Source organism: Heterodontus francisci, chromosome 1, assembly GCF_036365525.1.
Source record: "Heterodontus francisci isolate sHetFra1 chromosome 1, sHetFra1.hap1, whole genome shotgun sequence".
Classification (NCBI taxonomy): Eukaryota; Metazoa; Chordata; class Chondrichthyes; order Heterodontiformes; family Heterodontidae; genus Heterodontus; species Heterodontus francisci.
The window spans coordinates 266,398,968-266,423,268 of record NC_090371.1 but is presented as its reverse complement, the minus strand read 5'-3'; the positions used below and the strand labels follow the sequence as shown (position 1 = coordinate 266,423,268).

At 43.5% G+C, this 24,301-nt stretch overlaps 1 protein-coding gene across 1 annotated transcript in view; it reads right to left on the bottom strand.

Annotated features, from left to right (window-relative positions):
• LOC137359245 (serine/threonine-protein phosphatase 2A 55 kDa regulatory subunit B gamma isoform) overlaps positions 1 to 24,301 on the bottom strand; it is a 243,410-nt gene that overhangs the window by 24,394 nt on the left and 194,715 nt on the right. Inside the window, exons 7-8 of the mRNA XM_068025323.1 lie at positions 10,921 to 11,090; positions 4,471 to 4,562 (exon numbers count right to left, since the gene is read on the bottom strand). Coding sequence (XP_067881424.1) covers positions 4,471 to 4,562; positions 10,921 to 11,090 — 262 coding nt within the window. The remainder of the gene's footprint in view (positions 1 to 4,470; positions 4,563 to 10,920; positions 11,091 to 24,301) is intronic.

The following is a 24,301-nucleotide window of genomic DNA, read 5'->3' as shown; positions in this document are numbered from 1 at the left end:
TATTGGCTGAGGCCAATCAGCGGTTTCCTCTTTGAGCTGGGGAAGGGTTCACATCCTGGTTAATTTTGAGGTTGCATTTGCTGACAATGCAACCACTAGGTGGCGCAGTATTAGCACGTGCGCAAATGCAGCCTCATCCACTGAAGTATCACTGTCTATGACGTCTCAGGCAGCTGCCAGTAATAAAGATGGTACTGCACAACTTATAACAAAAACAAATTAAACCCAAATCCCCTCAATGGTTGCGATCACCACCTTCATCTCACCCCCAACAGTACCCCGTCCCCTCCTGCTATCGCACTTCTCTTCACTTTTCGCTCCTGCACCAGTCTTCTCGCCACTCACTCCCGGCCTCACCGCTTTTTCCCCCACGCCACTTCCCTCTACTCGCTCCCGCGTTGCCCCGTCACCCCTCGCTCCCTGCCACGTGCTTCAACAGCTCGTTCCCTGCCACTTCTTCGGGTGGTGCAGCAGGTAACGATCGGCTGAGGCTGAGGAGAAAGGGGAGCAGCGAGGTCAGGAATGAGCAGCCAAGTGGTGGGGGGGGGGAAGCGGTGAGGCCTGGCGAGAGTGGCTGGGGGGTTGAAGAGAAGCAGCAAGGGCAGGAGTGAGCGGCTGAGGGGGGAGAAGCAGCAAGGGCGGGAACGAGTGGCTAAAGAAAGGCAGCGGCAATGCGAGGATCAAGCAGCCGATGGGGCGAAGCAGCAATTGAAGCAAGGGTGGTGGGAAGGAGCAGGGTACTTTTCAGGGGAATGGAGACGGCTATTGAGGAGTGAGGGCGTCATTGTGTGGTGATGTCATGTGCGCGCATTCATACTGGCAAGCTGGCAAATGTTCACACGCACTGATGATGTCCGCGATCGCTCTGCGTCGTCAGGAGTCACTTTGTAATTTTAAAGCAGAGAAGGGGAGAAAGCATTTACACAAAAAGGAGTCCAAATATGTTTACGGCAAGTCACAGAGCTCATAAAAAGCTTTAATTTTAGTCAGTTGCATTTCCCACATTACAAAAAAGTTATTTGAAAATGAGTTCTGTAATTGATATTTTTTGAACATTATGCGCATCTGTATATTGTGTGTTTAGTTGTTTCCTACTGTGCTGTAATGATCTCACTAATGAATAATTTAGCAATGGCTGTAACTGAAGTAATTGTTTAACAACTTGAAACAGATTCAAAAACTATTAAGATAATCGTACATCAGCCTTTCATTCCAATACTGCAAATTACATTATCACTGCAGCAGCAATATATTTCTTCCTTAATAGTCAAACAAGGAACCCAAAAGTAAGTTTTGCAATGTAGTATTTGCCGAGCAAAATAAGTGCTTTTATTTGTGATTTCAATGACAAGAACTCAAAAAAGAATGTACACTAAAATATCCTGGATTATGTTTCATTCTCTTCAGAGTTCCTTCCATCTTCTCCTTAATGCCACCAACTTGAATATTGCACGTTTCAGAGTTTTGCTGCACACAAGTGGACAGCACAGTGGCGCAGTGGTTAGCACCGCAGCCTCACAGCTCCAGCGACCCGGGTTCAATTCTGGGTACTGCCTGTGCGGAGTTTGCAAGTTCTCCCTGTGACTGCGTGGGTTTCCGCCGGGTGCTCCAGTTTCCTCCCACAGCCAAAGACTTGCAGGTTGATAAGGTAAATTGGCCATTGTAAATTGCCCCTAGTGTAGATAGGTGGTAGGAGAATGGTGGGGATGTGGTCGGGAGTATGGGATTAATGTAGGATTAGTATAAATGGGTGGTTGTTGGTCGGCACAGACGCGGTGGGCCGAAGGGCCTGTTTCAGTGCTATATCTCTAAATAAATAAATAAGCACAGTTGCACATAGTGATGTTTCTTTGCATCACTGTACAAGATTAGAATTCTTGGTTGCGTTTGGTTTGGTTTGGGAGGCAGGGAGGGACAAAATACTGATTGCAAGATGAGATTATAATGTCATACAAGAAACAAACAAACTCACCAGCATTCAGGGAAACAAGAAATATGGCGAGCGGGTGGGAGTGTAGAATTGAATCCTAAGATCAGCCATGATAGTTTTGAATGGCGGAGCAAGCTCGATGGGTCATATGGTCTACTCCTGCTCCTCTTCCTTGTGTATTGCCTTTCAAATTGTCAGGTCATCTCAACACTTTCCAACCAATGAATGGTCACTGTTGCTAGGTAGGTAAACAGGGCAGCCAATTTGCACACATCAAGGTTCCACAAACAGCCATAAGATGAATGACTTATTCTATTTGTGATGTTGATTGAGGGATAAATGTTGATTGAGGGATAAATGTTGGCCAGGACAGGAGAACTGTCATTAAAGCTGCTGACAAGGGCAGTGCTGCTGTTGTTTGGCAAACTGACTGCAACTAGCGGAGGCTGAACGCCAACTCTCTGACACTTCGTCTTACCTCTTCCTGGACCATGACCCGACCAGTGCACATCAAGCCATCATTTCTAAGACCTTCCCTTCATGTTCTCCAATCTCTCAGTCCCTTACCCTTGCACAGCCTCTCATTCTACCTCTTTCCCAAGATCCACAAACCAGACTGTCCTGGTAGACCCATCGTTTCAGCCTTCCTTGCATCCACAGAACCGATTTTTTCCTTGTCTAATTTTAATTCGCTGCCCCACTCGCAATCTGACCTTTAGAACAGTGTGGGAGGCTGAGGACAATGAAGATCAAAGTAAGCTCGAGGAACAGCACCTCATCTTTTGATGAGGCACTTTACAGCCTTCTGGACTTGACATGGAGTTCAACAATTTCAGATCATAACCTCTGGCCCCATTTTTTTTGGACAGCAGACATGGATGCTAATTCTGTGCTTCCCATTTACACCTCCTCTAGCCCCATCTATTGTTTCTTCACTTGTGCCATTAGCATCTCCTTTAGCCTTGGACTATCATCCCTTTTTCCAAATAATATCTCCTGCCTTTCACTCTATCACAGACCATCCGTTTTTGTTCTTCCCCATCCCCTTTCTCTGCCCTGTAATTGCTTAAAACCTGCTACATTTCCAATGTTTTCCAGTTCCGATAAAAGGTTATCGACCCAAAAAGTTAGCTTTGTTTGTCTCTCCACAGATGCTGCCGACACGGCTGAGTATTTACAGCATTTTCTGTTTATAGGCCAGATTTCCAGCCTGCCTTGGACTCAGCTAAGAATGCTACTAAACATGCAAACATTTCACTGAAGGCAACAGAATTATTAGGCCTATGCACATATGAATAAAAGCAGATAACCCCACCCAATCCCTTCCCAAACCCCCAGCAACCAACCCCCACCACCCCCCAGCCCTCGGGTTTGCACGGTCATCCCTCAGCTAGGACATGTAGGCTGGAATTTTACATTGAGCAGGAGGCCCTGCCCACCAGCTGAAAAGTTGGTGGCGAGCCCGCCTCTGCCAGGCCTGGGGAGCAAGGCCAGGATTTTTCGTTCCTCAGGCCCTTAATTGGTCTTGGGCGGGATTTCCACTTCCTTGAGGCAGGAAGTCCCACCTAATGGAGCTGTTAGCCAATCAGTGGGCCGGCAGCTCTTAGTCCCAGCAGTGCCACCAGGAGCGGTGGCCACTGCTGGGACTACACCCAGCCATCACCAGCAAGGTGAAGGACAGCCCCGGAGCTCAGATCTGTTTTTGGGGCCCAGCCGGGGACAATGGGCTAGGCCCCGGCGAGGCAAGTAGGATCAGTTGGTGGCTGGCGGAGCGGGTGTTGTGCACTGGGAGCATTTGGGGCTTCGGGGGCAGCCCTCCTTGGGGCACAGGTTGCCTGATCAGTAGGGCCCCCCACGGCCCACAAGAAAGCTGCCTGGTTTTACCAGGCGGGGTTTTTGAGACCTTTGTTGCACCCTGTTCCCCACCACCCTCATGGGTAAAATACCAGTGGTGGTGGAAGGAGGCCCTTAGGTGGCAGTTAATTGGCCACTTAAGGGCCTTCATTAGCCTGGTGCAGGTGGGCTGTTTCTCACTGCCGCTGCCTTACATAATATTACAGTGGAGGCGGAAAGGCATCAGGAACGGCCACCAACCAGACCCCGCCCCCCACCCACCCAATCACCTCCCACTCAAGTTTTCGGCCTCATCCCCCCACCACCAGCCTGCTGTTTGGGGGGCCGTAGTCTCACCACAAATAAAACCGGACAGGCAGGACACCTGAACAGTCCTTGTTCATGTAGCTTGCTTGGGTTCCACTTGCTAGTAGGAGTGCAAAGTCCCGAGTTTGATTTAAATTCAAATTTGAAAAGAAAACTAGATCCGCATCCTCAAAGGTAAAGTTACAAATTCTTGTGGATCATGAAAAATTCTCATGATACAATGTTGTGACTCCACTAGGATCTGTTACAGAAGTCAACTGATAATACAGAACTGAAAGCTACTTTCCAACGGAGAAAGTTTCTCAACCTGCTCTGGAACATTAAAGCAAACTGTTTACATCGTGCTATCTAGAATGAAGTGAAGATTCAGAGCTACTGACCTGTCTGAGCCATTCCATGCACATTCAAATTTGTCAAAGATGCAATCATTCTCATAGAGAGAACAAAGCTTACTCCGGAGGTAATCATGAATCTGTTTAAAAAAAACATTAAGCAATTGAAAGAATACTACAGCAACAGTAAATTACTAGTAATTAGTGACATGATAAAAGAACACTTTTTAAACCAATTGCAATTAACAAAGTGAAAGTATAATCAATACATTTCTTCTCAAGTGAAGTATATCACTACCAAAATCAGTGTCCAATTATGTGAATGTTTCAAATTGACTCTCAGCTATTTTGGGCAATCCTGTTTGTGCTCAGGAATGCAATTACCAGTAACTGTTCTGGTCATGTAGCATTTCCTGAAACTGTAACTTTACTCTTAGGATAGCAAAACAGCTTTTTGTGACTGTAAATATACAGCAGATATAAGCCACGCTCTGACAGTGAATGACTGTTAAATATAGGGTACACTGACAATTAAATGTACATTAGATCTGTCAGGTTGACCATGAATGTATAGTAGATAGAAACCAGGCCACAGTTAATATGCTTTAGATGAAAACTGGACTGTGTGCATTAGATAGAATATAGTCTCTACCAGAGAATGTGCATTAGATAGAATGCAAACTGTACCAGTAAACATGCATTAGATAGAAGCTTTCAGGAGTGAGGAAAAGTGGCAGAAGGGGAACAAAAATTGGAAGCAAACTCAATCCTTCAGATGAAACAATAAATATTTTAGATATTAGGAATATAGGAAATATGACAGCGTATCACTTGTGCATCTGATACAGCCAAACACAATCTGCTCTCTTCTCCCATGCTAATTTCATCAGTTGTTGTCATTTTACAGTGGGTTTGTTTCACAAAAATCTTAACCCATACAGTGCAGCTGCCAGAATTGTGATCCAACAGGTTCCATTCAGTTTGCTTTAAATCTATTAACCTTGAAGACAAACCAGAAAAACAAATTCCATTGCATGTACAAATAACACAAGAGATGATCAGTCCTTTCGCTCCATTCAACAATGCATTTCCATTCTAAACCATTGTCGTCTCACTGGAAATGATCATTCCCAATAAGGTAGTTTTAGAACTGTATCCCTGTAAATAAGCAATTAATGTTCTCCATGATTTGTCTACACCTCATTTTACACACACCAATACATTATCTGCAGACCATGGAATGATATCTCACTTTTACTATTACCAGAGCTGTCACAAACAGGGAACAATTAGAAGTGACATTCATTCAGCAGCAGTAACAGAACTTACCCCACTGTTCATTTTGTAAGAGTGACTTGTATTAAAGTCAAAATGAGTGACTGTCATTCCTGAAGAGTGGGACTTGGCAAATCTTCTAGTTGAAGCTAACTAATTAGGGGAGCGGTATGCTCTAAGTGAAAGGGTATGGAAAAGGTTGATAGCGTAGTACCAAAAAGGGCAGGAATATAGAAGACAGCAAGTTCACATTTGGTTATGGCAGACAGTATCAGGATCAGGCTCTCCTGGTAATGTTCAGCATAGTTAGTATAAGCTGACTGATTCTGTTGTGGTCCAGACTGAATCCTTCAAAGTAAACAAAGTGATCATTCACGAACCAGCTCTGAGGCTAAAAAGAATTCATTCAGACCCAAGCATGGCTCATTAGAAGTGACAAGCATTTGCCATGATTTAAATATGTGATCGGCTTTGATGTGTCACTCTTAAAAATAAACACCATCATAATTTAAAGGAAATCTGTAATTGCTATTGCATTTCCTGATTGCAAGTATAATTTCTAACATCTCTGGTTAACTCTTCTTAAAGGACATAAATAGAACAGGAAAGTGGCCTAAGGGCTTTTTGACTGTATGAGTCTGCTGGGAATGATTACTCAGAGCATATTATATCAGAATTTTTTTAACCAGCTAATTAACTAATTTTTTTGTAAGTGGTTTGCCTATTAAGAGAGCTTGCTGAAAGCACATGATGCAAGAGACAGTTTTACTGAGGCACCTCTGTACACAATCCTGCATGAGCACAAAGCAACGTCAGGACCAAAATGAAGAGAACTGACCTGATTTAGTCCATTCCAACTCCCTCCCCTGCAAAAGGTGTATCTGCCTTGCAGCATTATTGATGTCCAAGCATTATTGGTTCAGTTACTGGCCCCCATGTCAACTATTGATCTTGTAGAGGAAATAATCCAAACACCTAAAGGTTAAAAATAAGCTACTGACTTTGGGGAAAAGTATGGAAACAGATCTCACGCATACACCATGTGTCTTGCAGTCAGCTGCCTGCATGCCTTGTGAAGAGGGAGTCTTGGGTGGCATAGGTCAATGCAAGGTGGGCAAAACTGCAAAAGTAAAATTAATGAAGGAAGAAACAGGAAACTCCAGTTCAAGATACAAAATGTGACATTCTTTGGCCCAGTGAAGTGGGGGCCCTAATTGTACATCTGCGTATTTGTCATTGATTAAATAAATTTAACTTAAATTTCAGAAATTATGATGGTTGTGCTGTGTTATGTTAACTAACTTCTAAGTGCAATAAAACTTCTTCTTTGGCCTCCTTGTCTCGAGAGACAACGGGTAAGCGCCGAGATGTGGTCAGTGGTTTGTGCAGCAGCACCTGGAGTGGCTATAAAGGCCAATTCTAGAGTGACAGACTCTTCCACAGGTGCTGCAGATAAAATTGGTTGTCAGGGCTGTTACATAGTTGGCTCTCTCCTTGCACTTCTGTCTTTTTTCCTGTCAACTGCTAAAACTCTTCGACTCGCCACTCTTTAGCCCCGCCTTTATGGCTGTCCGCCAACTCTGGCGATCACTGGCAACTGACTCCCACAACTTGTGGTCAATGTCACAGGACCTCATGTCGCATTTGCAGACGTCTTTAAAGCAGAGACATGGACGGCCGGTGGGTCTGATACCAGTGATGAGCTCACTGTACAATGTGTCCTTGGGGATCCTGCCATCTTCCATGCGGCTCACACGGCCAAGCCATCTCAAGCGCTGCTGGCTCAGCAGGGTGTATATGCTGGGGATGTTGGCCGCCTTGAGGACTTCTGTGTTGGAGATATGGTCCTGCCAATTGATGCCAACGATTCTCCAGAGGCAGTGAAGATGGAATGAGTTGAGACGTCACTCTTGGCTGACATATGTTGTCCAGGCCTCTCTGCCGTAGAGCAAGGAACTGAGGACACAGGCTTGATACACTCAGACTTTTGTGTTCCACGTCAGTGCGCCATTTTCCCATATCCTCTTGGCCAGTCTGGACATAGCAGCAGAAGTCTTTCCCATGTGCTTGTTGATTTCTGCATCGAAAGACAGGTTACTGGTGATAGTTGAGCCCAGGTAGGTGAACTCTTGAACCACTTCCAGAGCGTGGTCGTCGATATTGATGGATGGAGCATTTCTGACGTCCTGTCCCATGATGTTCGTTTTTTTGATGCTGATGGTTAGGCCAAATTCGTTGCAGGCAGCTGCAATCCTGTCAATGAGTCTCTGCAGACACTCTTCTGTGTGGAATGCTAATGCAGCATCGTCAGCAAAGAGGAGTTCCCTGATGAGGACTTTTCGTACTTTGGTCTTCGCTCTAAGACGGGCAAGGTTGAACAACCTGCCATCTGATCTTGTGTGGAGGAAAATTTCTTCTTCTGAAGACTTGAACGCATGTGAGAGCAACAGTGAGATGATGATCCCAAACAGTGTAGGTGTGAGAACACAGCCCTGTTTCACGCCATTCAGGATAGGAAAGGGGTCTGATGAGGCGCCGCTATGCTGAATTGTGCCTTTCATATTGTCATGGAATGAGGTGATGATACTTAGTAGCTTTGGTGGACATCCGATCTTTGCTAGTAGTCTGAAGAGACCACGTCTGCTGACGAAGTCAAAGGCTTTGGTGAGATCAATGAAAGCAACGTAGAGGGGCATTTGTTGTTCGCGGCATTTCTCCTGTAGCTGGCAAAGGGAGCACAGCATGTCAATGGTGGATCTCTCTGCTCGAAAGCTGCACTGCGCCTCAGGGTAGACATGCTCAGCCAGCTTCTGTAGTCTGTTTAAAATAACTAGAGCAAAGACTTTCCCCACTATACTGAGCAGGGAGATTCCACGGTACCCACACACTCTGAATAAAACCTAAATTCCAAACTAAAATGATATATTTTATTAACTAGTTTCAAGCAAATTCTCTTTGTTTATCTACATATCCAGGACAAGTAGGATCCACAGGGAGGGTCATTCTTTGTGCCCGCCTGCTTCTCTTTCCTGATCTTGCCTGCGTCTGATTAGCCCTGGAGAATGACTTTGTGGTGACTGTCAGCACACTGGATGCCTTCTGTGACTAGTGAACACCGCGAGATGAACACTGTATAATTGCTTTTGGCACATAGAATGTGGCCGATTGGTTTGCAGACCCTTGTGGCAGAGGTCATTTGGACAAGGTAGACAATGTGACAGTTTCTCATAATTCTCTGCCCCTACTGAAAAGCTTCACCAGGCAAAACATTATCTTCCAATTGACTCTGTGGCTCACAGAAGTCCAGAAAGAGAAATGAGCCAGCAGATCGCTGCAAAGTTGGTTCCAATTGTTTCTACCTCTGTGCTGTTACTTCACTCAACAGTTTGATTTTCAGCAATACTTTTATTTCCAGCAAGACTGCATATACAGAACTAAAATGATAAAGGTTGAAAGCAAAGCAGCTCACAATTCAGTGCAAGATATCATTGCCTATAATTAAAACCAAAGTAGAATCCCATCAAACTAAATCCTTTTTAAAAAGATCTGAAGTATTGGACTTTATTCAAACTGTGTGCATGGTCTTGTTCTACGTACAATTGAAAGTTGGAATGTTGTGATGAAAGGGAAAGGATCCATTTATCGGTTTGTCACCATTATACCACATAAAAAACAATGTCAACATTCTATGCTTTGTGTTCTGCATTAAATTAGTGCTCACCAAGTGAGAGACATCAGTGCTAGAGAATGGAATGGTTCTCTGCTTTGTAATCTGTCTCAGCATCAATGTATAAACTGCTTAAATGCAGAATAAAGCTCTTGCTGCTCTGCGTCCACAAAATGTTGAGGGTCCAACCCCAGAAGATTGCTACAAATACTTTCATTTCCCATGGCAGCCATCTACATGCCGTATGAGAGGCTGACTGCTGGCTGCACCATTTGCAATCTATGCAGACATTGCCTAAACTTGCTTCACATTGGACACTTCCAACATGCAGTGAGACGACATTTTCAACTCAGCAATCTGCATTGGGTTATCACGCAGTTCCCTGAGGTGCCAGCACACTGTGCTGATCTACAGGAGCAATAATGCCTTTTCAACTGTATGGGGAGATTTTGCTGGGATAGAAAAATAAGGCAGCTTAATGTTTTTTTTTTTTTACAGGCGCATGCTCAAGCCCAGTACTTAGGCGATGCAGAGCACCTGGATGGAGCCCCAGGAAACTCTCCTCTGTCATATTTCTAGCCACTGATAGTGGAAGACAAATTACCTTTCATAGAAGTATCTTTCCGCATCAGAGACCCCAAACTGTCAGAACTTGAGTCAGTACATTGTCAAAATATTTTATCAAGGCCTAGGAAATACTGTCTACTTCTTGGCACAACACTTTAGGAAGAATGTCAAGGCCTTAGAGAGGGTGCAGAAGAGAGGGATTTCAGTCATGCAGAGAGATTGGAGATGCTGGGATTGGTTTCCTTCGAGCAGAGAAAGTTACGGGGAGATTTAATAGAGGCATTCAAAATTATGAGGTGTTTTGATAAAGTAAATTAGGAGAAACTGCTTCCACTGGCAGCAGGATCAGTAACCAGAGAACACAGCTTAGTTTAGTTTAGAGATACAGCACTGAAACAGGCCCTTTGGCCCACCGAGTCTGTGCCGACCATCAACCACCCATTTATACTAATCCTACACTAATTCCATATTCCTACCACATCCCCACCTGTCCCTATATTTCCCTACCACCTACCTATACTAGGGGCAATTTATAATGGCCAATTTACCTACCAACCTATTTAAGGTAATTGTCAAAAGAACTAAAGAGGTAATGAGGAGAATTTTATTATGCAAGTTAAGAAGATCTGGAATGCACCACCTGAAAAGGGTATCTGGAAGCAGATTCAATAGCAGCTTTCAAGAGAGAGATTTGGATATATACTTGAAAAGGAAAACTTTGCAAGGTTAAGGGGAAAGGGCAGGAGAGAAGAATTTATTGGACAGCACTTTTTAAACAGCTGGCACAGACGTAATGGGCTGAATGGCCTCCTTCTGTGCTATATAATAATTTTAGAACTCACATAAAACAAGTTACACCCACAACTTCTGTCACATGGTCAGTTGGCAAAAAGACTACTTGGACCAGACATAGAGGTACAGTTCATCCAGTGGATGTTATGGTAAAAGAACACAACTGCCTTGAACTTCCTAAAATGAATGCAGGGTACCTGATATGTTTCTATTGGCTTGGTTTCCATGTTCAGATCCCAGACTTTGACAGTGAGGTAATCTCGTGTCATCATGTACCGGCCACTGTGACTGAACTTTACATCAGACACTGAAGAGGTTATCTCTGAGAAGAAGAATCTGTTATTGGGATCCTCTGGTTCCTCAAACACTGCAGGGCAAAATAAGGAAAATAATATTAAAAGTAGCTCCCTGTGTTGCACAGGACTCTGACCAATTCATAGATCAGAGATATTAAAAAGAATGCCATATAATTACTGTTAGTTCATGGTAATATGAATTGCCTTCTTCATGCATACAGCTTATTATAGTGCAATGTGGACCGAAAGAATCCCCTGATGCTTTTAACACATCAGTTTCTATAGCAACAGGAGCTGCAGCCTCTATTGCAGAAACAACTGAGAAAATAGTTCTGCAATATAAATGGAGCGACACAATTTTCAAAAAACTCACTCATTACACTTTTAAAGTACAGAGTCAATAAATTTATACGACTATCAGATGAGCAAAACTATTGCGTACATTTTCATAAAACAGAGCATTCTATGGCTATCAAGTACCCACTTGCAACTCTACTTTCAAGATGCTTTGATTGAATATTTAGAGGTACATTAGTGGACGCAAGTTAGTGACTTTATTGGTGTAATTATACAATGCACCTGTGCGAGGTCATTTACAAAACTATTACATCTAGGACACTATGAGCAGCAAGCAGCCATGTTTAATTATGATATTACCCTGCAGGCTATTTATTAGCATATATCCTCTCTGGACTGTTTCACCCAGCATGGTGCCCATCCAATAGAATGAGAAAAACCATTCTGAGCACTGAAGTCATTATCACAGTCTCCAATTTTACATTGCTGATGAAGTTTTCAAATTCAACACATCCGTGTGTGCCCAGTTCCACAAAATGATGGGTAGTATAGCGAGCAAGAACAGAAGATAAAGAATTTATATGGTGTCACCTTTTCAGAAGTAGCACAAATTCCATGTCGCAGCCAAAGTCGACCTCTGAATTGATTCTAATGTGATCAGAACTGATGATGCAAACTGTACCAACTCAACTTAATTCACAGAATCATAGACTGGTTACAGCACAGAAGGAGGCCCTCTGTGCCGGCTCTCTGCAAGAGCACCTCACCTAGTCGCACTCCCCTGCTGCCTCCCTGTAGCCCTGAAAAATTTCTCTCTTCAGATAATTATCCAATTTCTCTTTTGAAGGCCTCATTTGAATCTGCCGCCACCAGACTCTCAGGGAGTGTATTCCCGATCCTAACCACTCGCTGCATAAAAAAGTTATTCCTCATGTCGCTGTTGCTTCTTTTGCCAAAAATGCAAATGTATTTGGACTCCGTACTACTTGCCATTTTGGGCGGATTCAAAAATTAAAGATGCCAGAATCCTTAAATAATGTCGAATGAATCCAATGATCAATTTCAAATATCTGACGCTCAGCATCCCAAATCGGAATTTAGACAAATTCATTTAGCTGCCTGTGCTCATCACATTTTGTGATATATTTCAAGCCAGGCAAAAGAAATCTAGTTTAGCACTTGGGAGAAACATGGCCATCCTTTGTGAGGGAGGAATTTTTCATGCAGATTCAGCTCATGCCTGAAAACAATGTTACACTTTTTGCAGCCATCTTACTTTTTCATTTAAATAATATTTTTTGGCCTCAGGAACAATCGCAACCTCAAATCATATCATTCACAATAGATCCTGTGAAAATGACAAAATGATCTGAATACTTTACCAAGGAGCCAATGGCCTTTTCCAACGATTAAAACATGTTAGAAAAACACAACACTGTCAGAAACTCTCTACTGTCACAACTATTTGTTAAAACAATCCATTTCAGCATGCATACTTGCCTGATGTTGACAATGCACTGAATAATCTAGAGTCCGGTGTGGGAACAATCGGCATCAGTAAAACTTTCATGAAAACACACTTAGTTTCAGACTAACCAAGGAGAGAAATGACAACAACATTAATATTGCTTTCTGCCTTCCCTAAAACTGATCAATCTTTCTTCACTAAATTTGGCCTCGGCCTAGCGCGGCCCCGTTCACAGCAAGTCAGCCTAGCGCGGCCCCGTTCACAGCCCTTTCCCTGACTATCGTGGTCCTGCTACAGCCCTCCCCCCACCTTCTGGATGGTAGCCCTTAACCCCACAAACTGCAGGGCTCTCTGTCTGCCTGTTGTCGAGTGGGAGACTGCAACATTTTGTTTAAATGTTGTGATCAGCAGGGCCTCCACATCGCTGGCTTTTTTGGCTGTTTATGACCTCCCTCTCACTGTCCCTTTCTTCCCATCAGGGCCTTAACCTCCTAACATGGTGCTCTTATGAATAACACCACTAGTACTGATGATACACACAAGGTCCATTTCACAGAGAGTTAACCTAATGAAGTATAATGTCCAATATAATAGATTTCAACCCTTCACAAACTCCGAAGGTAAGCACTGCTGCATTACGTATCATGCATTATGCATATGTATCAATTTAATGTTATAATATAGACTACTGGCCATATGCCAATCTGCAACATTTGTATTGATTTCATCTCCCTAAAGTTTACACCATCAGCTCTGCTTGCTTATATAAATCTGTTTGAATTCTCTCTGATCTTAAATTACTGCTCAGAAAATAAGGTAACAGTACTCCCAAGTGGTCTTAATTATGGGCAATACAACATCACTATAGGCATAGAAAGTATAGCTCATGACTACTAGACTGTCACTCAGGCACTACTGTTAGATTTATGAAGTAAAAGTCATCAAGTTTGTATTAGAACATATATCTGATGTTATATTGCTGTAATAGGATTTATAACATCATTCTTCATGTCAAAATCGACAAGGCTTTGAAATTATAATACATGTCTTAAAAAAGGGCCCCAAGACCTCTACCACGTTACAACATTATTTGGCTTTTAATCTGCTGGCTGTAGTGATGGAAATAAGGGTTTCTATTAAATAAATGGTTTCATATAATAAACAATTTGAACTCATTTCATGTTTGCAATTTGGTGATGGTATTTTTTTTTTTTAATTCATTTTTTTCCTCCAATATTTTCATCTCTTATTCTTTCCCTCCCGAGGACTCCACGGGTGCTGGTGACACTCTAATACCTTGCACGTGGCCTTTTTTTCTTTAAGGTGAGAGGCTCGATAGTGAAGGAGAGTAAGTTAATCACTTTGCAGCAGTGGTTACCAGATCACCATCAAATGTAGGAACCCTGACTCAGATTTCTACAAATATTTTGGGATGGATTTTCAGTCTGCGAAGGCAGCGGGTTCAGAGGTAGGCGACGGGAAATCTTGCACGACCAGCCAACGTGCTGGTCTGACGGCATGTTTCTGCCTCCGGCCTATTTTCAGGGAGGCAGCTTCTAAGGGGTTACAGCGACCCGCCTGCCCATAGTGGGTAGCCACTAAGGTTAATTAAAGTGCTTATTGTGGGCCTGGCAGCTGTGGCCTCATTTTATTTTTAAACTTTCTAAAATCTTCAGAGGCCGCCTCCATTTTAAGCCTCAGGGACTCCCTTCAGACCTCCTAGCTCTGGAGCCCACCCTACATCCTGGAAATGGCCTCTTAATTGGCTGTCTGCTTCAAAAATCTCCCCTGGGGTCCACTGGCATTTTCGGGTTCCTGACCCGCATTTCATCTCGACGGCGGGTTTGGGGCCCACGAGCAAAAGTTCTCCCCTTTGTTTCTGTTTACACAATAGAAGACAGAAATTACATGTCAGAAATAGGGAGTAACCAAGGGGCTAATTACAATGCGGAACTTAAAGTAATTAATATCAGCAGAGAAAAATTATTCAGAAAGCTTAAGGGACTAAAAGCCAACAAATCCCGAGGATCTGATGGCCTATATAATAGGGTTCCAAAAGACATAGCTGCAGAGTTAGTGAAATGGAAAAGTCCTGGGGAAAATTGATGTACAGAGAGATTTGGGTGTTCAGGTCCATTGTTCCCTGAAGGTGGCAACGCAGGTCAATAGAGTGGTCAAGAAGGCATACGGCATGAATTCCTTCATCGGACGGGGTATTGAGTACAAGAGTTGGCAGGTCATGTTACAGTTGTATAGGACTTTGGTTCGGCCACATTTGGAATACTGCGTGCAGTTCTGGTCGCCACATTACCAAAAGGATGTAGATGCTTTGGAGAGGGTGCAGAGGAGGTTCACCAGGATGTTGCCTGGTATGGAGGGCGCTAGCTATGAAGAGCGGTTGAGTAGATTAGGATTATTTTCATTAGAAAGACGGAGGTTGAGGGGGGACCTGATTGAGGTGTACAAAATCATGAGAGGTATAGACAGGGTGGATAGCAAGAAGCTTTTTCCCCAGAGTGGGGGATTCAATTACTAGGGGTCATGAGTTCAAAGTGAGAGGGGAAAAGTTTAGGGGGGATATGCGTGGAAAGTTCTTTACGCAGAGGGTGGTGGGTGCCTGGAACGCGTTGCCAGCGGAGGTGGTAGACGCGGGCACGATAGCGTCTTTTAAGATGTATCTAGACAGATACATGAATGGGCAGGAAGCAAAGAGATACAGACCCTTAGAAAATAGGCGACAGGTTTAGATAGAGGATCTGGATCGGCGTAGGCTTGGAGGGCCGAAGGGCCTGTTCCTGTGCTGTAATTTTCTTTGTTCTTCTTTGAATGTGCTGGTTATGATTTTTCCAAAATTCCCTAGATTCTAGAACAGTCCCAGAGAACTGGAACTTAGCAAATATCCAACTATTTAACAACGGAGGGAGAGAGAAAACAGGGAACTACAGACCTGACATTGGTTATTGGGAAAATTCTGGAAATTATTAAGTCTTAACAATACAGTTAGAAAATCATTGTATGATCAAAGTCAACATGGTTTTATGAAAGGGAAATAGTGCTTGACAAATATATATATTTTTTAAGGATGTAACTAGTAGGGTAGATAAAGAGGAGCCAATAGATGTAGTCTACCAAAAAGCATTCAATAAGATACCACACAAAGATTAATATGCAATATAAGGCAGAGAGAGTTGGGGGTAGTATCGTTGGCATGCTTCCATCTATGAAAGATGATGGACATGCAGCAAACAATCCATTTAGGTGGGGTGTCTTCTCTTGGTGCACCTTTGCTGATGGCTTTGAAGGGCAATCCTCGAGAGGCAGGTACTGCCACAAGTGTTGCATGTGAAGCTGCCAAGTTACGCGGTCAGCTGTTTCTGGCATTGGCACCTGTTGCCAAGCTGCTGTAGCCACTGATTGCGATGGTAGCGCATGCCAGTCCACATACCATTTCCCTCTTACACCAGCTGGTGATTCCCAGGTGCAGTAGTCAACATTTGGGGCCCTCATGTTACACTTGAAAGCATCCTTGAAGCAGAGCTTTGGGTGCCCCACCAGTCATCTGGCCACAGCTACCTCACCATACAGAATGTCCTTGGGTATTCAACGTCCGATCTACCAAAGCCATCTCTATTTGAGGACTTGGGAGCTCTGCCTGAGAGGACTGCTGCATTTGCGATATTGTCCTGACAATATATACTTACAATGCGCTGCAGACAGCGAAGATGGAGATTCTTTTCCTGGTAGCTGTAAGTCGCCCATGTTTCACAGCCATACAGCAAGGTGCTGAGAACACAGACCTTATAAACCATCAGCTTGGTGTTATCCCATGCACGTTTCGTGAGTTGGGCAAAGGTGGTAGCTGCTTTCCCTATGCATGAATCGAGCTCTGCATTAAGGGACAGATTGTCTGTTGCCGCGGACCCAAGGTAGCAGAATTTGCTAACCACTTCCAGTGGGGCGTTATTTAATGAAATCAGGGGCAGAGATGCAATACCTTGTCCCATGACTATGGTTTTCCCTGATGCTTATAGTCAAGGAGAACAAGTTACAGGCATGGGAGGGACAGTCCATGAGTCTTTGTAGCTGTGATTCTGTGAAAGAAACTAGCGCAGCATCATCAGTGTAGAGGAGTTCTCTGATCAGGACAGGATGTGTTTGTGTCTTCGCTCACCTACTCAGCTGAGATGATATCTGTCACTTATGCAAAAAACGAAGACTACACGATGCACAACACAAAGCCAACAGCTAAGACACTGTACAATCTTAAAAGTAGCCAAGACAGCCACGCAATTGACAGGAAGATACCGTGCAAACACTGGATCAACTTATGTCAAGAAATCCATATTACATGTGACAAAGGAAATCTACGAGTTATGTACAAAGGGATCCAGAGGGTGCTTGGCCCTGCCATCACCAAAGTTGCTCCCCAGAAGTCGGCAGATGGTGAAGTACTCACAGACAGAAGTAAAAAGATGTCCCGCTGGGCTGAATTCTATTGTGGGCTGTACTCCTGTGAGTCGGAGATCTCCCAGTCTGCGCTGGACGCTCTCCTCCAACTTCCTGTCATGGATGAGTTAGAAGAACACTTACCGCTGGAGATCGAGAAGGTCATAGACTGCCTAGCGAACAGACGGGCACCCGGCAACAATGGAATCCCAGCCAAGCTGCTCAAGTATGTAAAGTCCCATATATTTATGAACTTCTCCTTCTCTGCTGGAAAGTAGGCTCTTTTCCACAGGAGATGACTGACACCAAAATCATCACACTATACAAAAACAAAGGTGACAGAGGAGACTGCAACAACTACAGGGGCATCTCATTCCTTAGTGTCACAGGGAATGCCTTTGTGAGGGTCATACTTAAAAGACTCCACTTACTTGTAGACCCAGTGTACCCAGAAGCACAGCGCGGTTTCCGTGCTGGCAGATCTACTTTGGATAGGATCTTCTCCATACGCCAGCTACAAGAGAAGTGTAGGGAACAGAGTATACCCCTTTACCTTACTTTTGTAGATCTCACTAAGGCATTCGACATCGTCAGCAGAGCAGGGCTTTACAAGATTTTGGGAAAAATTGGCTGTCCATTGAAGCTCAGTCTCATCTGCTCCTTCCACGACAACATGCACTGCACTGTACAGTTTAATGCCTCCACCTCCAACAGTTTTGGAGTGAAATAGGGTTGTGTCCTAGTTTCCACTCTGTTCGGCAGCTTCTTCTCCAAGCTCCTGACCTTTGCCTTCTCTGCAGATATGGAAGGAGTCTCCTTGCACACTAGGTCAGATGGCCAGCTCTACAATCTATCAACGGGGTAATATATTAGCATAGATAGACAACTGGTTAATGGACAGAAAGCAGAGAGTAGGGATAAATGGGGCATTTTCAAGTTGGCAGGCTATGACTAGTGGAGTGCTGCAAGGATCAGTGCTGGGGCCTCAGCTATTTACAATCTATACCAACGAGTCAGACGAAGGGACAGAGAGTAATGTACCGAAGTTTGCTGATGATGCAAAGCCAGGTGGGACTGTAAACTGTGAGGAGGACACAAAGAGGTTACAAAGAAATATAGACTTTTAAGTCTGTATTTTACTTTAAAAGGCTCTGTAATTAACTTTAAGGAACAATGTTCTGGTTTAATACTTTTTAATATGAATTCATGCCTTTAGTACTTTTCATTTCAGTGATACATACAATATGGTATATTTATTTGCGCTTTCATTTTAAAAAGAGATTTCACACAGTAAATTTAAGCAGTATTTTAAATACTGTTGTACTGTGCAGTTCAAACCACACTTGAAATACTTGTGTTGAGTTTTCAAGCACTCATAACAAGCACTGTATTCTATTTTGAATGTTCTTACATTTGAAATAATACAGCAACAATATTAATCCCAAGTGTAATGGGGTTGAACTATTAAAATGAGATCCTTATCGGGCGGCACAGTGGCGCAGTGGTTAGCACCGCAGCCTCACAGCTCCAGCGACCCGGGTTCAATTCTGGGTACTGCCTGTGTGGAGTTTGCAAGTTCTCCCTGTGTCTGTGTGGGTTTCCTCCGGGTGCTCCGGTTTCCTCCCACATGCCAAAGACTTGCAGGTTGATAGGTAAATTGGCCAGTAGCAATTGCCCCTAGTATAGGTGGGTGGTAGGGAAATATAGGGACAGCTGGGGATGTGGTAGGAATATGGAATTAGTGTAGGATTAGTATAAATGGGTGGTTGATGGTCGGCACAGACTCGGTAGGCCGAAGGGCCTGTTTCAGTGCTGTATCCCTAAACTAAACTAAACTTAAGCTTTACGGTTTAGAAAAAAGGATAAGAACATGAGGAATTTTAATAAAAGAGCCAGTTTACGAGGAATTAGTTAATCTGCAATAATGCAAAAATAAACAAGAGCCACCCAATAGGAAAAGGGTTTAGCAGGGTCGAATACAATAGAAAATTAAGTCTAGACAGAAGCTGAAATTACAATAATTGCAAATGCAGCTATTTCCTATACTTAATTCAATTAAGGTCTGTTTGGTTATAGTCCAAAATGAGACAAATTATGCATCAAATTACATCCTACAAAGATATTTAGGTTTGTAGACAAGAAGCTACATTATCTGAATTTAGTTTCCATGTACATTGACAGGTTACATATAGCAAAGTATCAAAAAAAGAGAGTCACACATGAGAAAATGCCACTTTTATACAACCTGTATTCATACAGTACCTTACACATAGATCTGTCATACACAAGCAACAGCAATTGAGTAATAAAAGGAGAAAAGTTAGCAAAAAAGTGACTGAAGGATTGGTTTGCATGACTTTTGAAACTATGGAGGCAGAAATCGAGAAAGAGAAAGAGAGAGAGAGAGAGAGAGAGAGAGAGAGTGTTCTATCGAGCAGGGCCAAAACCCGACCAAAGATTGGACCGAGGACAGGATACTGCGGGACAGAGTCCAAACTACTTATTGGCATGCAGGGCTGGAGAAAGCTGCATTTATATGGTCATGCAAGGCCATACATACAGGAATCTGTAAATGAGGGTAAGGATTTTAAATTCAATGTGTTAGAGGATGCAGAACCAATGGAGATCGGAAGTCAATTTTCAATCAGGGGTCGGGAAGCAGAAATGGGGGCTAGTTCCAGGTCCCCATCCTGCATGGCATACTTTAAACATGCCCATGGAGATTTTCAAATTCTCAGCCAATTAAAGGCCAACAAGCAGGCTCACCGTCCAATGGGAGGCCCTCGAGCACTGTTACTGGCCGCCCCACCAGTCGAGGTGGGAGCTGCCAATCTGAAGATGGACACTGCGAAGGTGAAGGCCAGCTAAGTTTATTTTGATTTTTAAAATTGCCACATTTGCCCGGCCATGATCCTGAAGGGGCAGCCCCTCTGGGTGAAGGCCAGTGACCATGGCTGGGGCCTGGCGGCTGTTATGGGTTGGGGTGGGGAGGGGGCTGGGTGGGGGAGGGAGGATCTGGTGGAATGCGCAGACATTAGCGGATTAAATTTAATGCAGAGAAGTGTGAAGTGATGGATTTTGGTAGGAAGAACAAAGGGCACAATCCTAAAGGGGGTGCAGGAACAGAGAGCTGGGGGTATATGTGCACAAATTGTTGAAGGTTGCAGTTTAGGTTGAGAAAATGGTTAAAAAGGCATACAGGATTCTGGGATTTTGTAAATAGAGGCATAGAGTACAAAAGCAAGGAAGTTATGATCAACCTTTACAAAACACTTCAACTTGAGTATTGTGTCTAATTCTGGATGTGAAGGCTTCAGAGAGGATGCAGAAAAGATTTACAAGAATGGTTCCAGGGATTAGGGACTTCAGTTATGTGGATAGATTAAAGAAACTGAGGTTGACCTCCTTGGAGAAGATTGAGAGGTGATGTGATACAGGTGTTCAAAATCATGAGGCGTCTAAACAAAGTAGATAGACAGAAACTGTTCCCATTGACGGGAGGGTCAAAAACCAGAGGACACCAATTTAAAGGTGACTGGCAAAAGAATCAACAGTTACTTGAGAAAAAACATTTTATGCAGCGCGTGGTTAGGACCTGGAATGCACTGCCTGACAATGAGGTAGAGGCAGATACAAAAGTGGCTTCCAAAAGAGAATTGGGTTGGGAAAGGGCAGGCGAGTCGGAGTAGCTCTTGCAAAGAGCTGGGATGGGCAGGCCAGGAAAAACAGCCTCCTTCTGTGCTATAACCATTCTATGATTCTGAATTTATAAGCCATAATCCTTGCTGCCATCATCGACTGCTTGTCAGATAGTTAAACAAGAGTGACAAAATGGTGTTAGAAACTAGCTGAGTGAAATCAAGGGTACTAATAGATATATATGTATGTATGTAGGAATAGTGAACCAACTGTATTAACATCTGAGGAATAGCCTTTTGTATAAAGTGATGCTCACAGGGCCATTTAGTTGACTGAAGCTAGCGATTCAGGGGTTTAATATTGATGAAATTTAATCATCCTTGCTGCATAACCAAATTATAAAATTAACATGCATGCTGATGCAAATATTTCCAATATTTGAAAAAGGTAATCAGGCTTGGAAACTCCTAATTAGCAAGCAGCTTCCCTCCCACCCCTCAATTTTTTTTTTTACTGTTGTGCGTATCAAGTTGAGGGACATCGATGCTGGAGAATAGACTAGCTTCCCTTTGCAGCACTTGGCTTTAGCAAATACTCCCACGTTTGGGACAGCAGAGCAAAGTTCTTCCAGCCAGCCTCGACCACAGAAAAGCAACCATTAGGGTTGAATAGGTTGACTGTGGGCTCACATGTGACAATTTTCCATTTGAGCGAGGTACTGCAGGGCCATCCCTACTGCACCAGCGTGGCAATTTCTTCCCATTTTTCCCACAATCCTTCGGTCTGCCTGAGTGACTTGGTCAATTAGAGGCGAACTAGGAACAAGATCGAGACTGTTCAACTTCATTCTGCAGAGTTCTTATAAACAACAGATGATCATCCTATCCACGTGGGCTGGATTCTAATTCAGTGGTGAAAGAGCATTATCTAAACCACTGCATAATCCAGGTCCCACTCAGTGAGGCACGTTCCATTTTTCGTTCTCCAATCTTCGAGTTGGCTGATGTCAGCCAGATGAACAAGTGTGCGGCAGCGAGCTTCAGTGTCCTAAAGTTAACGCAAGAGAAACCTGCTATTTTGGTTTGCTATGCAGTGACCTATTTGGGCATTCAGTGAGGATAGATTGGGGTTCACCTGTGGTAACTCAGCAGTCCGCGTCAAGTACCATACATAATATCTGACTTACAAACGCGTGCCACCAGAAAGCATTCTCACCATTACAGTTGGGAAGCTACACACGATTTCTTGAAAGGTGCTCCCTTTGGGCTACAGTCCCCAAAGCTCAGACATTTCTTATAAAGTTTCCTCTCATTTGACCTTTCATGAATTTGAAGCTCCCATTTGTTAGCAAGCAGATGGTGGTAGCTGTAAATGGTGTAACTGTCATGTTGTCATACTGGCATAATTGAGGCCTGCTGAGTGTTACTTAAAATGAGTAAAATATATTACCTTTAACTTGAAATTGGTAGCAGGACTTAAATTACTGGCACTTGTCCCACTGATTAACCAAACTGATGTTTTTAAGTCTCCTTGCATTAAGATACAGAATGTTACATCAACCTATGGTAGATGTTTATATCTGATGTTAACATCAGCTGAAGTAACCTTAATGCCCAAGCTACTATTTTACACCTGGCAGCAGGTTTGCATAGAAACTAGTAATTTGGGATACCATTCCTAAAATGAGCAACTTGTGCATGATACTCTTTCTGCTGTAAACAAAGTACCTAAATGTTATATTCTTAAATACCATATAGTATCTTTTTCAGCAATCTTTTAACTTAAAAAAAAATTGCAGCCGATCACTACTGTTTTGGGGAAATGAAATAAATCCCAATCACGTGCACTACAGCTAATGATGGTTAAAGAAACGACAACTGCCCCAGCAGGTACATCAATGATGAGAATTAGCCTGGTTTACTAGATATCTCTGTGCTGCCCTGTTCTTAACCATTTCAGGAACCACATACTAGGCCTGATGCAAGTTGTAGGGAAAAGATGACCTTCTCATCCGTGGCAACGAGTCTTTCTGAATCACTGACATCAGTCGGGTAGAAGCAGATTATGGGTCTAGCTGCATGTTTGCCGAACATCAGCAGAGACTAGGGAAAAAGAACTGGCAGCTAGCCATTGAGGGGACTCTAATGAGACTGGTCATCAATGATCCTAAGTGGATGCTCCACAAAGGAGTCCCTTTGTTCGACTGAACTGCAGTGCATCCAGGGGACAGCATTTTGAGTTATACCCATGGAGCTATCTTCTGCTATAATCGTAATCTATCTGTAATGTGACTAAAAGGATATCGTATCTTTCCAAGTGACAGAAATGAGTTTTGAAAGTAGCTGCAGAGACGTGACTGATTTCTTGACATCATACTGGGCTAAAAAACCTACTCATGCTATTCCCCCTCAGGCATCCACTCACTATATGCATGAACATCTTGAAGCTCTCCTTACCACTGTATGGTAGCCTAGTAATAACTCAACACTAATAAATAATCTATCAAGTTTCCTAATCTCTATGGAAGAACAAAGAAAGACACATTTCTATTACTTCCATTGGTAGTACTCGAAATTTAATTGCTCATCTTTTATAATCAGTACATCTACTGAATCAGTTGACCCTAACTGGAATTTTCAATATTTTCTATTTTCTCAATTTTGTCAAACTCCATTAGATTACGGTCAGGTTTGTTATATTTGTTCCCCTGATGGCTCAATAGATTAACCTGTGAGTAGCTGAGTGATAAAGACCAAGGGCAAGATTTTGTGTTTTGGGTCAGGACCTCGACGTTGGGGTCAAGTGCAGGTCCCAACCCTGAACTGTATCAGGAACAGTCACTTAACAGTGATTTAGCCTTGATTGGCCAATTAGTGGCCAGAGGTGGAGCCCACCATCCAATTAAGGATGGCAAGCAGGCTCGAGAAGCAAATGCAATGTTGCTGTGTATTGCAAGAGGAAATGGAATATAAAAAGTAGAGATGGTTTTAATACAGTTGTACAGGTGAGAACACATCTAGAGTATTGTAGACAGTTTTGGTCTCCTTAAGAAAGGAGTCCAGACAAACCGCTAACTGTGGACGAGCTGTCAAAGGCCATTCAGTCCTTCGAGACGAGTAAAACTCCCGGAAGCGACAACTTACCGGTCGAGTTGTATTCGGCTCTGTGGGACTGGATCGGCCCAGACCTGCTGGAAGTGTACGAGAGTATGCTTCTGGCCGGCAGCATGTCAGAATCCATGAGGAAAAGCATCATCACCCTTATCTACAAGCGGAAGGGGGAAGAGGGCGGAAATCAGAAATTAGCAGCTCATCTCACTGCTTAATGTAGACTACAAGATTCTGTCCAAAGTCATCGCAAGTCGGGTCACGTCTGCTCTGGAGTTGGTGATTCACCCGGACCAGACTTGTACTGTAACCGGCAGGAAGATCG